This window comes from Hippopotamus amphibius, chromosome 3 (assembly GCF_030028045.1).
Source record: "Hippopotamus amphibius kiboko isolate mHipAmp2 chromosome 3, mHipAmp2.hap2, whole genome shotgun sequence".
NCBI lineage: Eukaryota > Metazoa > Chordata > Mammalia > Artiodactyla > Hippopotamidae > Hippopotamus > Hippopotamus amphibius.
The window spans coordinates 141,881,812-141,899,739 of NC_080188.1; the positions used below are offsets into that span (position 1 = coordinate 141,881,812).

Here is a 17,928-nt window from a genome sequence, read left to right on the forward strand (position 1 = left end):
CCAGAGGATAATCACAATTTCTAAGATTCTGCCCAATGAGCGAGGAGTCTAAACCCCACATTGGGCTAACCAACCAGGAGTCCTGCACCAGAAAAATGAGCACCCAGAACATCTGGTTTTGAAGACCTGTGGGGCTTGCTTTCAGGGGAGCCAGAGGGCTGTAAGAAACAAAGACTTCACTCTTCAAGGGGGCACAGTAAACCTCACATGCTCCACAAGACCCAGGACAGAGCAGTAATTTGGAAGCAGCCTGGGTCAGACCTTCTTATGGATCTTGGAGAGCCCCCTAAAGAGGCAGGAGTCAACTTGAACTCACCTGGAGACATAGACTCTGATGAGTAACGGAGACGAAATGTACAATGTAGGAAACATAGATACAAGAATAATGTAACATCTCTTCATGGTGACAGATGGTAACTATGCTTATCATGGTGAACATTTTGTAATGCATAGAAATATGGAATCACTATGCTGTGCACCCGGAACTAACATAGTATTATAGGTCAATTATACTTCAAAAACAAATAAACAAATTTATAGAAAAGGAGATCAGATTTGTGGTTACCAGAAGCTGGGGGTAGGGTTAATTTCCAGTTAGAAGAAAAGCAAGTACTAGGAATATAACACACAACGTGATAAACGTAATTAACACTGCTTTACATTATATATGAAACTTATTGAGAGAGTAAATCCTGAGAGTTCTCTTCATAAGAAAAATTTTTTTTCTTTTTCTTTTATTTTGTATTCATACGAGATGATAGATGTTCACTAAACGTACTGTGGTAATCATTTCATGATATATGTAATTCAAATCATTATGCTATACACTTTAAACTTATACAGTGCTTTACGTCAATTATATCTCAATAAAATTGGAAGAAAAAAATAAATGCATATGTTTATTTCTCACGCAAATAAGCATTTTCATTACGCAGTAATACATATAAATATGCTTGCCACTATTGCTTATATGCGTGTTAATTGCTGCCTTGGTCATTCTGAGAAGGACTGAATTCTTATGTCTAAGAAATGCCTTGGTTTAGAAGTGGCCGTGGAATGAGAGACAGTTATTGACCTGTGAAATTGCTTTTCCAGGTGTCTAAAATTGTGGATGCTACTTATAAGCAATTGTGTGGAAATGCTTCCCCCGTTCTGAAGCAAGCTATGTTACGGGTCATCACCTTGTTGACACGTACTTCACCAAAGAAGGTCATCTTTCAACTTATGGACTACCCAGTCCCAGCAGACAAGTAAGACCCCTCGCACCCTTTCCACAGAGTTTGTTCAGTCTCCAGAGTCAGACAGACCTGAACAAGTCACATCTGGTTTCTTTTTTTCTGAAAGAGAATATCTATTCATATTTTCATGCCACATGGGATGGTGCTAAGGCTTAAATAAGATCATATATAGTGCTCATATCTTTATAAAATATGAGGCACACAGTAGACCACCAAGAAATAATAATTGTTGCTATTATTTATCTGAGGCTTTAAGTTGTGTTCTGCTGCATATCTCACATTGAAAAACCTCTCCTCAAAGTGATAATGGTTTTTTCCTCCATGTGATAAAATTCTTAGTGTTTTTTCTCATTTATGGAGGACAGACATAAGATATTTCCACCCACCTATAAAATAATAAAACATTTAAAATTTCCAGGTATAATTGATAGTCCCCAGTCCCTTAACTATTTGTCTGAAATTCATGATCCAGGGTCATGAAAAATATTTAAGAAGGAAGCATGCTAATGTGAGCCTATGTGACACTATGAATCTAACAGCCATGTTAGAAGAGCTTATTAAATCACATCACTCCATTCTATAATTGTACATTGGAAGAGAAGGTATTAATTCTCTACTATTAACAGTGTAAAAGTAGGAAGTTACATTAGGGAAAGGAGTCAGGCTTTGGAAACAAATGAATATGAATTGCATCCCAGCCTTGACCCTTATATCCTGTGTGACATCATGTAAGTTTCATAAACTCCATAATCCTCAATTTCCTCACTGTGAAATAAGGAAAGTTCTTTTCATCTATAAAGCTGTTACATGGATTAAATATTAATGTCTATAAGAGGGCAATGAAGTCAACAAAATGCTAAACCAGTTATGAGAGTGACTTTCTTTTTCCAACGAAACAATTGCATTTTTTAGGAAGCTTAAACTCACAAAGTATTTTACTAATTAGAAAATTCCTGGAAACTAAAAATATTCATAAGCCTCAGTGTTTTCTCATTCAGGAAGTACCTACTATGTGTAAAGTGTTCCCAGCCTTCAGGCATTTTGTTGCAGAGAGTGAATATACCCACATGGATACAAGATAAAAGTTGTCAAAGAATCCTTTACAAACAGTATGTACTGAGCAGGTACAGAAAGCAAACGTAATTAGAATTAGGTGACCTTAATTAAAATAGTCACCAGCAGGTCGTGTGCAATAGTAGGTGAGGACTGAGGTAGAAAAGACTGGGATTTGTAGGCAAGCTTAAACAGAGAAACAGAAAGAAGGTGTGATTAAGAGGTAAGGGAATGAGACAGGGCTTGAGAGATTTGATGTCCATATGGTTCTAAGCATGGTTCTATGAATAAGCCACGCAGGCAAAAGCAATTGAGTGCTGGGCTTCTAGGAAGATGGGTGTGTCCATCTTCTGAGAGACCAGGTCCCCATATTAGGAACCAAAATGCAGAGAGAAGGAGCAACAGAGTTCAGAACCCAGCATGGCTTGACAGGTACCAGTTTTTAAGATAAGCAATAGTAAGAATGATCTTGAAGACTGGCAAGTATGTAGGGAAAGGAGCCAGGGAATTAGAGATTGAGAAGCCAGGTTCTAGTCACATCTATGTTACTGATTATATGTGTGGCATTTGGGAAAATGGCTTAGTTTTTAAATTTAATTTTCTAATTTTTAAGTTATCTAGTTTTTTATTTAGTTAGCTTTTGATCTAGTTCTATTAATTGATATATTTATATTTTAATTTGTATTTCCATACCAGTTTTTAAATATTCTATTATTGCTGGACAAACAAGGTCACAAGGTGGGAGGGAAGAGTATGGGGTACAGAAAGCTGATCAGTTCCTGACATTGAGCTGGACAGATATTTAAACAGCAGTAGGAAATGAACTCACAGACCCACAGTCTGTATTTTCCACAAGACCATTCTGAAATTCTTCCTCTGTTTTCAAGGACAAGAAACTCAATGGGATCATTTGGAAGTAGGAATATCAGTTTGTTTTTGGACTGCAGTTTCTTTGCTCTATAAAGACATAAAACCAAGACTCTTTTCCTGATTTGTGTCACAGTGTTAAGAAATGAAAAACCCATGATTCTCATTATCTGGGGTGGGGCTGTGTTTGCAGCACTTTGATACTGATGTGGCAGGCGGCCGGTTCTGAGTCAAATGTGGCCCCTCATGTGCTGAAGACAATCTTGTTAATACTCAAAGGAAAGCCTGGGGAAATGGAGGACAGCATAACGGAACAAAGACGTTTCTCTCTCGACACTACTAATATGATGCCCGTGGCGGTAAATAATACAATTTTTTCTTTTTCCTGGTGTTGTTTTCTTAATCATGAACATCTCTATCTGCCCACAGACTCAGTCATACTTCCTAACACAGTCTGGCTCTCATTCTTTCACTCAACACATATTTATTTAGTGCCTATTATTTGCCCCACCCTGATCATGAAGCTTACATTTTTGTAAGAGACACAGAAAGTCAACAACAACAACAAAAACTGTGTCATATGTCAGATGATATAAAGCTTAGAAGAGATATAAAGTGGCGTGGGGAAAAGAAAGTGGCAGGGAGGGTTTAGGTAGATTGGTTAGGGCAGGTCTCTCTGCTGTAGTGACATCTAATCAGAGACCTGAATTAGGTGAGGGGGTGATCCTTGCAGATATCTGGGCATGAGAGTTCTAGACAGAGAGAAGGGCAAAAGCCATGTGGTGATGGAGCTTACCTGGTATGTCAGTGAAGCAAGGAAGCCAAAACATCTGCAGCATACTGAGCAAGGGTGAAAGCGTAGGAGATGGTATCAGAGAGGCAGCCACCAGCCAGATCACATAGACTTGATAGGCATGGGAAGGCCTAATTTCATCTGTGTCCATCATTACATATCTCCCAAACACCCAAATCGCCACTCTTGGGGGTAAATTCAAGTCTTATAGAGATAAAATTGGAAAAAAATGGATAATGGTCCCCAAATGTGAGGTGGTGAGATGTTTCTCTGAGATAGTGGGTACTGTAGTGGTCGTGGAGCCTTGGGAGGGATGCCTTCCTTGGGAATCAGCTTGCCTCCTGCTGGTTTGGCAACCAGGTACTGTTGATAGTGCATTGGGAGCCTATGGCCAGAGAATGCTTGGCACAGTTCCTGCTTCAAAATGGACTGTTATTGAATGAATGAACACACATGCATGTTTCAGGCTTCCTTGAAGGAATTTGGGGGAGGAGTTACAGAGTCCCTCCCTTTCCACACACTTCACCACTGCTGACTGGATTTAAAGGGAGATGGTTACAATCTTGACTCTTTTTTTCCTTCCCTTATAGGCATCCCAGGCCCTGTGCACATTGCTGCCTATTGGTTCTTACAAGAAAGCAGTGGCTCAGTTTTTCCCCCAGCTCTTGATGGCCCTCATGCTTCAGCTCTTTTACAGCAGCAACCTGAGACTGATGACAGAGGACAGGCCTTTGTGAGAGACTAGTGGTTGTTTCAGACTGAATAAGAAATGAGCTTTCAGCTGTCAAATATTTCTCCTCCCTTGGGTTCATGTGGAAGTGTATAATTCCATGTGCAGCATATTCATTTATTACAGTTTTCTCTCCTCTGAAGGGTAGGATGCCTTTGGAAAAGTCATGATCCTAAGTACCTAGAGTAAGCTGAGACCTTCCCTGAATGTGTATGTAGCGTATAAAAAACCACTCCCACAGAACATGGTTTATTCCTGCCACAAAGGGAGGCCACCACGTAGAGAGAGAGTAGGAAGCAGCAACAGGTTCCAAAGTCAGACACGTACTAGCTCTGCCCTTTTACTCTGATAGTGATCTCTCAGGGCCAACTACATGTAAGGTAAGATAATGTGTACAAATGTGCTTTGTGAACTGTAGAGTTGTTCTGTGGTTGGTGATGTGATGTGTGGGCTTATGATAGCATGCAGTCACTCTGTCCACCTGAGGTAAGGTTCTGCCTTCTCTTTTGCCCAAGAGATTACAGCTAACTTTGCTGCGCTCCAGGGAAATCTGCACCCAATTGTCTGCTATATGCCCTGGTGTGGACTTCTAAGCCAGGCAGGCCTCTAAAACACCATCAGTCTCATTAAGATATTTAATCCACTCTCTATCTTTCAAGGAGACGTACATCAAATCATCACAAGGAGATAAGAATGTATTTATTTAAAGCATCCAAAGAAGACAATCAGCAGACACCTTTATCATGTTTTCACAGCACTTAACATCTTTTGCTAATAAGCTTTTAATAAACTAATAAACTAATAAGATGCTCTATGATTAATCCTAGAATTTACATGCTACAATTTCAGTTTAACCCCACATTCCATGTCCTGTTAATTGGGGGAGATGAAGAACATTTAGTGGTCTTTTCCTTTGAAACACCCCCTTTCCCAAAACTGGCATCCTGCCCAACATAGAATGAGAAGACAGATCACCTGTATTTAGTTATGTGAAGCCCACTGGCAGGTGATGACTCTCCTCTTCTTTGGGACCTTAGCTATGCCCGAGATGCACTGAGAGTTCTGCTGAATTGTTCTGGGCTGCAGCAAGTGGATATTGCGCTAAAGAGAAAGAATTGCTGGAACCAGTTTTCCCAAGCGCCGTTTCACCATCACGGAGTCTACCTTGTTGCCAAGTAAGGACAGGGACTTTGAGAAGTGTTCTCGGTCTCTCTCCCACCTGTCTCATTTTTCTTCAACTAAGCCACTGTGGAAACACAGTCAATATCCAGTTCAGCTTCCAAATCTCTCCTAATGATCTGAATTGCCATTTGACTTCTACTTTTTCACTTATTTCGAGGGGCTTTTACTTTTCCTTGCCTTGCTCTCTTACCTAATGATATAGATACCAAGTTATCCTCCCTCCACAGAACAGTTTTCTCTTTCAGATGTGGGGAACTGGAAGGTGAATCTGCTTTTTCCTTCCTCTGTTGTTAGCTGATTCCTGCTCTGCAAGCATCAGACAATTATAAATGTGCTCCTACTTTAAAGAGGTCTGATAAAAAACCTGTGCCCAAAGAGACAAATAAATTTGGGAAAGTATAATACAAGAGGACTTTTATTTTCCTTGTACTACAAATTTTTGTTTTCTAATTAGCCCATTAGTGAATAGCAAGCTCCTAATTATGGGAATCAGATTTTCTGATCAAGAATCACAATACATGACCTTGACAACATAATAGACCATTTGAAGTTGTGACTGACTCAGAAAGTACAGTCTATATGGTTTCTAGGCTTTTGGTGCTTTTAAATCAACATTTCATTTGCACATAGATTTCAAGAACACATCTTATTGTGAAAGTGAAGTACATCTCCACTCTGCAGATAGAGTCATTCGATCCTTAACACCTTTGTACATTTGAATCTTCTTACTAAAAATGTGGTCCAGGACTTCTCTGGTGGCACAGTGGTTAAGAATCCACCTGCCAATGCAGGGGACACAGGTTTGAGCCTTGGTCCAGGAAGATCCCACACTACGCGGAGCAACTAAGCCTGTGTGCCACAATTGCTGAGCCTGAGTGCCACAACTACTAAAGCCTGCGCTTCTAGAGCCCAAGTTCCGCAACAAGAGAAGCCCTGGCAATGAGAAGCCCACACACAGCAACAAAGAGTAGCCCCTGCTCGCCACAACTAGAGAAAGCCTGCACATAGCAACGAAGACCCAATGCAGCCAAAAAAATAAATAAATATTTAAAAAAAAAAACTAAATAAAATAAAAGTGTGGTCCACATACCAGCAGCAACAGCATCACCTGGGAGTGAAACATGCAGAATCTCAAGGCCCACTCCAAACCTACAGAATCAGAATCTGCATTTTAGAACGATCCTTGGTTGATTTGTATCCATATTCAAAATTTTGTTATAAATTTATTTATTTTTTTATTGGCTGCATTGGGTCTTCATTGCTGCACTCGGGCTTTCTGTAGTTGTGGAGAGCAGGGGCTACTCTTCATTGCCGTGCACAAGCTTCTTATTGTGGTGGCTTCTCTTGTTGTGGGAGCACGGGCTCTAAGCACACGAGCTTCAGTAGTTGCAGTGCATGGGCTCAGTAGTTGTGGCTCACAGGCTCTAGAGCACAGGCTCAAGGGCTTAGTTGCTCTGCAGCATGTGGGATCTTCCCGGACCAGGGCTCAAACCCGTGTCCCCTGCATAGGCAAGTGGATTCTTAACCACTACACCACCAGGGAAGCCCAACATTCAAATTTAAGAAGTGTTAGTTGAGTGCTTCTCTGCCTGGAGACTTCAAATGGAATCTCTATTACATCATCCTTCCTAGTCCTGCCAATTTGATCTAGGCCAGCATGTCAGGACAACTGTGAGCCTTGTCACTGCCCAAGTGTGTTATAAGGAATGGCTCAGTGAATCAGGGCTCACCACTTCTTCTCCTTAACAACCCAGGTCAGCCTCAAATTCTCTTCTTCATTATATCATTGCAAGGAAGGATTTGGTCTAAAACCACAAAGATGACCTGAGTGGCCATCTTGGATTGCCAAGATATTTATTTTGCACTATTTATTTTTTCTCCCTTTGGTCATGGATGGGAGCGAGCAGTAACATAGGGCAGTCTGCACTGTGGCACCGGATAGGAGAGACAGGAAAGAGGGGGTGATGTTAAGGAAAGAGGTGTTATCAGTGATCCAGGTACACATGTATAATTAATTCCCCAGAGTCTGCATAGAATTCATAATGAGGCTGCAGTTTACCTTGGATTAGGGAATATTTAAGAATATCTTTCTTTTTATCTGGGTGATACAAAATATGAGGACAATGTTTCTCTCTTTTCTACCATTAGCATTTGAAAGTATTTTCATCTTCTTTGCTAATTCAGTGTCTTATTCTCCTTTACAGAACTCTCAGTGACCATAACTTTCCACAGTTTCCAGAGACCTTGCATTATCTCTACAAGCTCTCTGTGGAAGGTCCTAGAAGGTCAGAAGACAGTGTCATCACAATAATATTCCTCACTGAAGTGAGTCTTATTAGGAGACTGAACAACCGGTTCTCATTCCCTTTCCTTATCCACACTTAACATTCTAATGTTTCATCTCCCTCTCCGAATATTGATTCTTATCAAAAGGGAAGACAATAAAAGACATCTGAAGCTGAGGGGGTAAGGTGAAGATAGATTTGGATTATGAGAGGGTTGTCCATTTAGACTGTTGCATGAGTTGGCCTTTGTCGTTTACTAGGGGGTGTGGATTTGCACAAATTATTTTTGTAGTACTAGTTCTTATATCTCTGCATGCTTGTTAAAGTACATAGAGATAACTGAGTTTACTAAAGGTGGTAGGTAACATCTAGGATCTGAATGATACTTCAGACTCTCTGGGAAAAAAGGGAATGGACTAAATAAGTGGGCAACGTGAAGACATAGAACTGTGTTACTTTGTATATGAATATTACATCAAATGTTGGAACGCCATACTAGAGTCAAGCAAATTGAGGAAGTCTTTTTACCTACAAAAGGCACATAGAAAGTTCTATAAACTGAAATTACCTGAGTCAAATCTAATTTTCCATAAAAGTAATATACGATAAGCAAATATTGATCTAAATTACGATGCTAAATATTTCCAAAAGTTTGACGTGATTTCAAACTTCATAGCAACACAGTTAATAAACTATAAGGCATACCCATACATTATACTATGCACTTCTAAAGCTTTCAGAAGGATACATGAATTCATTTAACTTCACATTGCAGTAGCAAATCACCAATGTTTTTCAAACATTGAAACATTGCTTAATCTATGTGAATCTCTCATTATTTTTATTGTGACATTATTTTTATTGTACTGTCCTTTAAGTATGTACAAATATCAAATAGGTCTAAATATGACATACAAAATCCCTCCCATAAAATGATACTTTTAAAAGAAATTTATAGACTACATAAGACTGACATAAGCATCATTAATGTACCCGATGATGTTTAATGAAACCTAGTTGCCTCTCTCACCATGAACGTAATGCTTACTGCTATTGGAGATTGGCATACTTGTCCTTCCAGGAACTCAGCAATGATCACACTCTTCCACCACTTTCTCTGTTTAGAACTTCCGGGCAGTGGTCAACTTTCCAGTTCAACTGTGCAGTCCCTTGGCCTTTAGTTATTCTGAGCACACAATCCATGTATTTTACCTTATTTTGGTCTTATCAGCCAGTAATACCTAAGATAGTGTGACCAATGTCTATGCCATTTATATATGTCATTTCTAGTTTTCTACTAATATAAATAACAATCGAGTTTACATCTTTGTGCTTACATCTTTCTTATGGCATTTTAGATTATTTTCTTTTAATAGATTCCAAGAATCTGAAGTAATAACTAAAAGGTATAAGCATTCTCAAGGCTAAGGATTTTTAATGCCAAACTGTTATCTCGAAAGCAGTGCCAATCAGTGCTCCCCACACAGCTTGTGGGTGTGCTCACCCCATGGCACTCGCCATCACGGACACACTTTCCAATGTGAGAGGTAGACATGATGTCCTGTGGCTGATTTGATTTGTCCTTATTGTTTAAATTTTTACAGAGGTTGAACATTTAAAAATATTATTATCTATAAATTAAACTTCCATATTATGAACAACCTGATCTCTCCTTTACCCATTTACTTATTATGATCTTAGTGTTTTTCTCAATGAATTGTATAATTCTCTCTCTCTCTCTCACACACACACCCACACACACCACAGATTTGTGAAGGATATCAAGTAACATGTGAACACGATGCTTTATACATCCTTAGTGAGATAAATTGCGAGGACAAAAAGAAATCTGTAAAGAAATATTTATTTTTCCTCAGGAGGTTTATTGATGTTATATGTGTTGACTTCATAATTTTAAGACTATGGTATGCATTATATGGTAGGAAACTAATAAGTAAACATATTAATACTATTAGGCACCAAGGTTTTCCAAGTAAGAGAAAGATGAGGCAGCATAAAAGTATAAAAAATTAACATAAACTCTTTTATTCCATGTGTGAACATTTCTTTCATCATATACATATAAAACAAAGCATGTATTTTTTATTACATATGCTACTTCTTTTCTCTATGGGCACAGAAATATATGTAAAAATATGTGTAGGTATTTTGAGTTTTCATGTGATTTGTATTGTTTTTACTGAAAATATCTTGATTTTTATGACTGAAGCAAAAATCATGCTTGGTCATTACTCTGCCTATGAATGTAACTGTTTTCTTTTAGCTTCTCAATAACTTCTTCAAGGACCCATTCCCAGAAGAATTTTTGGTTCTCTTCAGAAACTGGGTCAATGACTGCGATCCTGAGGTTAGCAAGCTGAGCCTTCAGAAACTTGCCAGCATGGCACCAGTCATCAACGAGGTGTGTGTGTGTGTGACTGTGTCTGCCAGCACATCAAAGTCATAATCTGAGGTTTGATACAACTCAGAATCCTTACCGACAAAGCACTGATTTTTTTTTTTTTTTTTAGTTTATACATCACTAAAGCAATATCAAAGCCAGGGGTTTTATCAATAAAGAAACTGGGTTGAATGGAAAGGATGTGTTGTCAATGTATTGGCTTTCTCACCTTATTTATACTTTTTCCCAGAAAGTCTTTCATTATACTCAGAATTTATCAGCATTGCCCTCCAAGAACACTCTTGTTATGCTCTAAACGACACCTACATAAGTTATTTTCCACTCCAGCATGCACACGTGCATACATTCCTGTCTCAGAACACTCGCTCAAGCTTTTTCTTCCTTTATATCACTTTCCTGCTTCACTCATTCACATTTTTCTTATTTTTCAATGATCAGCTCAAGTCAAATGTCACTGAATATTCTGGTCTCTAGCAGCCTCATCCCTTTCAGGGCCACACCAACTATAAGCACTTGCTTATGTAATATTTTATATTTATGGCTCTCTACCTATGACTCTTGAACCAGCAGCATCAGTGTCTCTTGGAAACTTGTTTAAAAATGTACAGTATCAGGCCCTATCACAGGCCTATGGAATCAGAAATTCTGGGGGTTGTGCCCACCAATCTATGTGTTCAAAAGTCCTCCATGTGATTCTAATACATGTTACACTTAACTACTGTCCTATATCATTTCCCACTGAGTCATGTGAATATTTCTTGCCTTCCAGGAAGAGTGCATCAAAGCATACACCTATGTTTTGTAACTCTCTTGTAAATTTCAAAGTACCTTGCACAATGCTGAGATTGTAGATATTCTGAAAATTATTACAGATTTAATAATAAATTTAATAATAAATCCTAGTATATCTATTAAGTGTAGTCTCTGACAGCTTAAAGCCTGTCAGTGGGCACTCATTTTGCGTTTAGAATGAAATGAGCCATAGTTTATTTGCTGTAGATAAATCATACAAGTCAATAGTATGTATTGTGAACAGAAAGCTATTTATTGCCTTGTCTAGTGCTCTTACCAATGTAATTAACAACTGAAAGGGAGATTCTGTCAAAAAGTTGTCTAGGAAAGTGAGAGAAACAGTGGAGAGGGATCTGGACTGAGGCTTCACGTACTATCTATTGGTAAAGACTCAATTTTCCAGCCAGACATAAATGTCTTCTGGCTATTATTTTGGCAAATAATATTTATTTCTTTTACTTCTTTTCTTTCCAGCCTTTCTTTCACTTCTTTGGTGTCTCCTTTTCATCTTTTAATTGATATTTCTGTTTGTCTCTGATCTGTAATTGAAACCCATGACCTGGTTCAGCAGCTCAGAGGCGCTCATGTCCAAACAGGTCATTGTTACCTAGTTTAGAGGTTATACTGCCAGTGGTGTGTTGGTAAATGTTTAAACAATCAGCTCTGTGAAAATAAGACCAATTTCTCTGGTGTAAATACTCCGACCATGGTTGATTTCAATCTATCAAAGGGACGTCAGTAAACATGGATTTGGGCAGAGATGCACAGTAGCACATCATTATTTAATATTCCCACCATGCAGATATAATACATGTAAATAACCTCAAAGGCATAAAAGAGCAAAATGTAGCAAAAGAAATAGGAAGTGAGGTGTCTTGAGTATTTATTACCATTGTTTTCATTTATTTCTAAATTTATAAAATTTAATTTAAAATAGTGATTTTTTTTAAATGATCAGCTTGCAAACTGTTTGACAATTTAACAATTGACTCTTATAAGGCAGGTCCAACACATCACTGCCTGCTGCCCAGACCCAGAGGTGTGCATACCAAATGCTACCTCAAGTCTCCTTCTAGTTCCTAAATCCCACCGTTTTCTTCCTTTTCTATGTAGATAGAAAATGTCTGCGGCTTGTTAACATCCATCTTGGATGCCTTCCTTTCCAAAGACAACACTGTTGTAATTTGGGCCTTGATGGCCCTTCGAAGACTTTTAGACAAACTGGACAAGGTGACCTACTCCTCCCTGTGCACCAAAATTGCTTGCAGCTACTGTCCTCTGATGGATCATGTGAGTTATTCACAGTTAGATATGTGAGATCATTAGGTTTTATCAATCAGCTGAAGCCCCAGCTAATGATATTACATCCCAAAGTAAGTCAACAGAAGGCAGTCATTTTGTGTAGAGCTACAATTTTTTTCCAGAGATGATAATATTAATCAAGTAAGCTCTATGTTTGTTTGTCTTCAAACTACACTATGAGAACCTGGAAAAGTCTGCCCATAGGAGAAGAGAATCAAAATGTAGCCTCCATTCGTAGATGAAAGAGGAATTGTAGTTTAGTGGCTGTATTTGTTAACCCTGAATCTGGACTTCCTAGGTTCAAATCCCTGTGCTGCCACCGACTAGCTGTGAAATCTTGAGCAGGTGGTTCAGTCTCTTAGTACATCAATAGAGTAAGTAGCAGGCATATTATGGGTATTAGAGTTGACATGTGTAATGCCCCAAGTGAATATGTTATTATCATAGGAAACTTTAATTAGAAAGTATTTCATCAGAAAGTTGTGCATTTTGAAAATTGTCATTTTTTTATGGTAAACATATTCCAGAAAAGTTGGATGACAGTAATATAGTACTTTAATACAAGAACATTTTGGTATTCTATTGGAAATCTATTTGTTTTTAAAGATACCTTTGATGAGTGCTTGTGAACCAGAGAATTATTTCATAGTAAATTGTCTTGCTAAAATTTGTAACTTCTTAGTTCTGCAGATTTCATTGAAGAAAGGCTCGATATCATTAAATTATAGAAAGAGGAAACAGTGGCAGAAAAGATTTTCATAAGGACATAATGATAATAATAGTAATAATAGTAGTGGCTAAAATTTATTGAGCATTTACTCTGTACCAGGCACTATTCTAAGGGATTTATGTGGGCAATTTCATATAATTCCCTAAAAAAATCCATTACTATTATCCAATTTACATATAAGGAAACTGAGGCAAACTGAAGTGAATATTTGGCCAAGTTCACATGGCTAATAAGTAGTTGGCATGTCCTTGTAAAGAATTATTTTCAAAATGGAATCATAAACTTTTTTAGAAACTGAAGGTGATATTATATTCTAAAAAATTAACCTCTTCCTCTGATTTGCAATTTTTCTCTTCTAGAATCTTTATAATCTAATCACTTTCCTATTTAACATAAGTAAGCCCTTGGAAACCTGGTACTACGCCAGTATGCAAAGAACTCGCATTGGTATTCACTGGCAATTCTGCAAAGGCCTCTGGCATTTGAAGACATCATGGTTACATTACCCTAAATATTTTTATAGAAATTGTCTCCAAGTTATACAGATTTTTACATGTTATATTTTTAGAATGCTATTAAATTCTATCTTCCTAAATTTAAGAAACCCACTTTTCACAGGGGATTTTCTTTAATGTAATCTGAATTTTGGTAGGCAAGTCTTATTTAAAAATTAGAAGAAGAGCTGGCTTCTGAGACCCAAGGTGAATCTTTTCTAAAAATAAATGATAATAATTATATATATACATACATCATATATCATATATATGCATATATAAATATACTATATAGTGTATATATGTATACATACTATATATTAGTATATATAGTATATAGTGTGTTTGTGTATATATATATCCTCAAATGTGGTCTTTTCTGTGTGCATATTTCAGGCTAATGGAGGCATTCGGAGTATGGCCATTCAACACTTTGGTGAGTTACTCAGGGACATGAGTCAGTACACGTGGATGCTGAATGATGTGGTTTTCGGAGGCTTGGTGCCTCTGATCTTGTTTTTGGAAGATACAGAGGCAAGAGTAGTTAAAGTAAGTCCTGTGATTTTTGTATTGCAAAGAATCACAGTGTTTTATGTACCACCAGATGAATAGATCTTTACTGACCTTTTTCTACTTCACAGGCATGTAAACATACATTAGAAATCTGTGCCTCAGAGTTAAAATGGTCAACATCATATTTGCTCAAGGATGAATATTACAGTTTTGAGCTGGTAGTGCTCAACATCTGTAACAATCTTGTAAGTGACCCCTCAGGGTTTACTACCATAAAACTCATAGAAAGAACTTTAAAGGATATCCAAAGTGTTGAAAAGCGTGATGGGCACAAGGGTGAAACTTGGAGAAGAAATAAGGAAGAAATGATAATAAGTGAACAATTACAGCTGGGTCTTGAGACCAGAGAAAATTAACATTTTCCACTTTCTTTTCCTCGACATTGATCATCTGTCTTTTCTTCCTCCAACCCACCTACTTTGGGCAGTGTAAAGGTAGGAACAGCACTTCCAATCACCAAAAGAAAAGCTGGAACTACTTTTCCATAGCCAAATGAGCTGGTTATCTGAAACCAGCATAAACTGCAACAATAGACAAATGGGGATGGAAGGGGGTTAAGCAAAGGTTGGAAACCCGAAGTCTGGATACCATGTATAATAAGCTGAATGATACCTGCAAGCAAAAGAGCAACGTTCAAAGATAGAAACTCCCAAATTTTAAACTGGCCCTGATGTGGTATAAGCGACCAAGTTTATTTTTCCCCTGGGAGCCTTTCTGGAGATAGCAAATGTGCTTTTTCAAGAAGTAAGAGAATGTTTTTTTCCTTTTTATTCTCAGCTTATTTTTCATCGGAAATACATTACAGATCTGATATCTGATACCTTAGGATTCCTGAGGAGTTCCAGAGCATATCTGAGAAGAGGATCAGTTATTTTAATAGGTAAGTAAAATTCAATTCTCATTTCCTAATTTGCCTTAAAAGGTAAAGAACACAGTAGCAGCTAGAAGTTTTCATTGAAAAAATTAAAAATTTTCTTTGTTTATGATGTTTACCTTTTATGGTGATATCTATGATGAACAGAAGTTAAAATATATGATGAGACTAGAGTTCTATTTTATAATACACCGTGAGTATAGATGTGTGATTAAATTATCATACCAAGTACATTCAACAGGATGAATTTCAAAATTTAAGATGGTGGTAAACCACTACAGTTCTCCTTCACTGCTTAAAAATCACCACCCAAAGAATAAGAATAATATATTTTTTAAATGCCATTTTCAACAAAACATGAACATCTATAACCACAAACTACAACAGATGGGGAAGAGCTAGCAAATCCAATAAAGTTTAAAAAAGAAAATGTAGAGGGAGTTCAGGAAGATTCTAAAAGAAGACAACTAAAATTTTTGACCTTAGACAAACCTGACCAATCAGTTTTTTCCCACTAGATTCTCACCATGAAGATCAAAACTAAGAATCCTTCATTTGGAATGATAGGAAGTGAGTTCCCAACTTGGTAGTGGAATCTTCCCTTGACCTCATTTGCCATCATAGAATAGCTGGGGCACCAAGGAATGAGGAAATACTTAGTCACATCATTCTTGTATGGAAGTGTCTGTCATTAGTCAAGGTAGATGACAAACTGAATTATGATCAGCGCTATAGTTCATGATCTGTGTTGATCAGAGAGGAGTAAAGGATCACACACGTGCGCTCATGCACACACACACACACACACACACACAGAGAGAAAGGGAAAGAGAGAGAGAGAGTGAGAACCCTGTATTATAAGAACTTTATTTCAAACCATAAAGAATTCGTGCTATTCTGAAATCTACACTGGAACTTTCCACAAACTCCTCTGTGTATAATATTGCAAGCTCTAAAAATAAGTAATTAAAAAAGGAAAAGGCATTATCTTTCTAAAGAGTTATTTCCAGGAGGAAAAGAGAGGAAAGAAAGAAGAAAATCAAATTTTAGAAAATGTTTCTACAGAGTATTTGAAAATCACGAAAAATATATTTATGAACCCAAAACTTTTTAAAATAAAGATCTAAAGATATAAGCACACAGGGAATATATAATAGGATAATGGGAGCACAAGAAAAGTGAGTTTTGCATTTCTTTAATAATTAGTGATGCTGAGCATTTTTTTCATGTGCTTTTTAACCATCCATATGTCTTCTTTGGAGAGATGTCTATTTAGATCTTCCACCCATTTTTTGATTGGGTTGTTTTTTTGATATTGAGCTGCGTGAGCTGTTTGTATGTTTTGGAGATTAATCTCTCATCGGTTGCTTCCTTTGCAAATATTGTCTCACATTCTAAGGGTTATTTTTGTTTGTTTGTTTTGCTTATGATTTCCTTTGCTGTGCAAAAGCTTTCAAGTTTAATTAGGCCCCATTTGTTTATTCTTGTTTTATTTTCATTACTCTAGGAGGGGATTCGCTACACACCTGAAACTAACACAACATTGTAAATCAACTACACTCCAATAAAAAGTTTTTTAAAAAACAGACAGTGGAAAGAGAACATCAGGAGTTCCAGACACTGAAGTTATCTGACATAGATGTTAGATATATGTTTTAAAAACTGATTAATATGTTCAAGAAAATAAATGGCAAAATAGAGAATTTCAAAAAAGAAAAAAGAAAAATAAGCTTTCAAAGCATGATGGAAAGTGTAAGAAAAATATATAACCGTTATAAAAAGCTACATTGCAGACAACAGAAGAGCAAATATATATCGTTGACAACCCAGTAAGGAACAAGGGGTAAAGGGTTGAGAAATGTTACCAAATTAAAATATAAACCAACGAGAAACAGTTAGAAAAATTAAGAAGCAATGATAGATATAGAAGATAGATGAAAGAAATGCAAATATGCATAGATGATATCCCTGAAGAAAAATGAAAAATTAGATAGAAAAAAAAAGCATTTAAACACACAATTTAAGAACTAAAAAATTTTTGATTAAATATACTGAGATGGTAAAAAGTTTTCAAGAAATATTTTATACAGAATGAAGACATTAAGACATTTCCTGACAAAGTTATGGAACTTCAGAGTTAAAAAATTCTTTGAGGATTTGGGCAAAGAAAAGTCACCTATGCATTACAAAATGAATAAATGTGGCATTAGATTTCTCCTCTTTAGTATTCAACTTTAAAATATAGTAGAATAGTGCCTACAAATCCTAAGTAGAAAAAACTGTGACTGAAGAATTTTATATTCATCAAAATTATATCTAACTATAAAAATAATGAGAAAAGATTTCTAAAACACAAAAACTCAGCCTAAGTTCATTACCATGAATCCTTCTTGAAGAAATCATTGATGGATTGAATTCAGCCAACTAAAGAAGAAATGGATAAACTATTGCATGAGGACATACAGTATCTACTTAACTGTAGGACTTCCAGCTTCCAACCCATTCTTCACCATTTTTTACAGTTCTCTCTGCCTGAAAAACTGATCTCTATGGTCTATGTCTCCCAAGCTCCCTTGCAAGCTTGCTTCCAGGT

The 17,928-nt window shown here is 37.1% G+C and overlaps 1 protein-coding gene across 1 annotated transcript in view; it reads left to right on the forward strand.

The window, feature by feature from the left end:
• MROH9 (maestro heat like repeat family member 9) overlaps positions 1-17,928 on the forward strand; it is a 198,207-nt gene that overhangs the window by 170,772 nt on the left and 9,507 nt on the right. The window contains exons 9-18 of the mRNA XM_057727196.1: positions 1,096-1,250; positions 3,352-3,517; positions 4,542-4,684; positions 5,719-5,856; positions 8,068-8,188; positions 10,433-10,570; positions 12,476-12,652; positions 14,285-14,437; positions 14,530-14,646; positions 15,239-15,341. Of these exons, the coding sequence (XP_057583179.1) occupies positions 1,096-1,250; positions 3,352-3,517; positions 4,542-4,684; positions 5,719-5,856; positions 8,068-8,188; positions 10,433-10,570; positions 12,476-12,652; positions 14,285-14,437; positions 14,530-14,646; positions 15,239-15,341 (1,411 nt within the window). The remainder of the gene's footprint in view (positions 1-1,095; positions 1,251-3,351; positions 3,518-4,541; positions 4,685-5,718; positions 5,857-8,067; positions 8,189-10,432; positions 10,571-12,475; positions 12,653-14,284; positions 14,438-14,529; positions 14,647-15,238; positions 15,342-17,928) is intronic.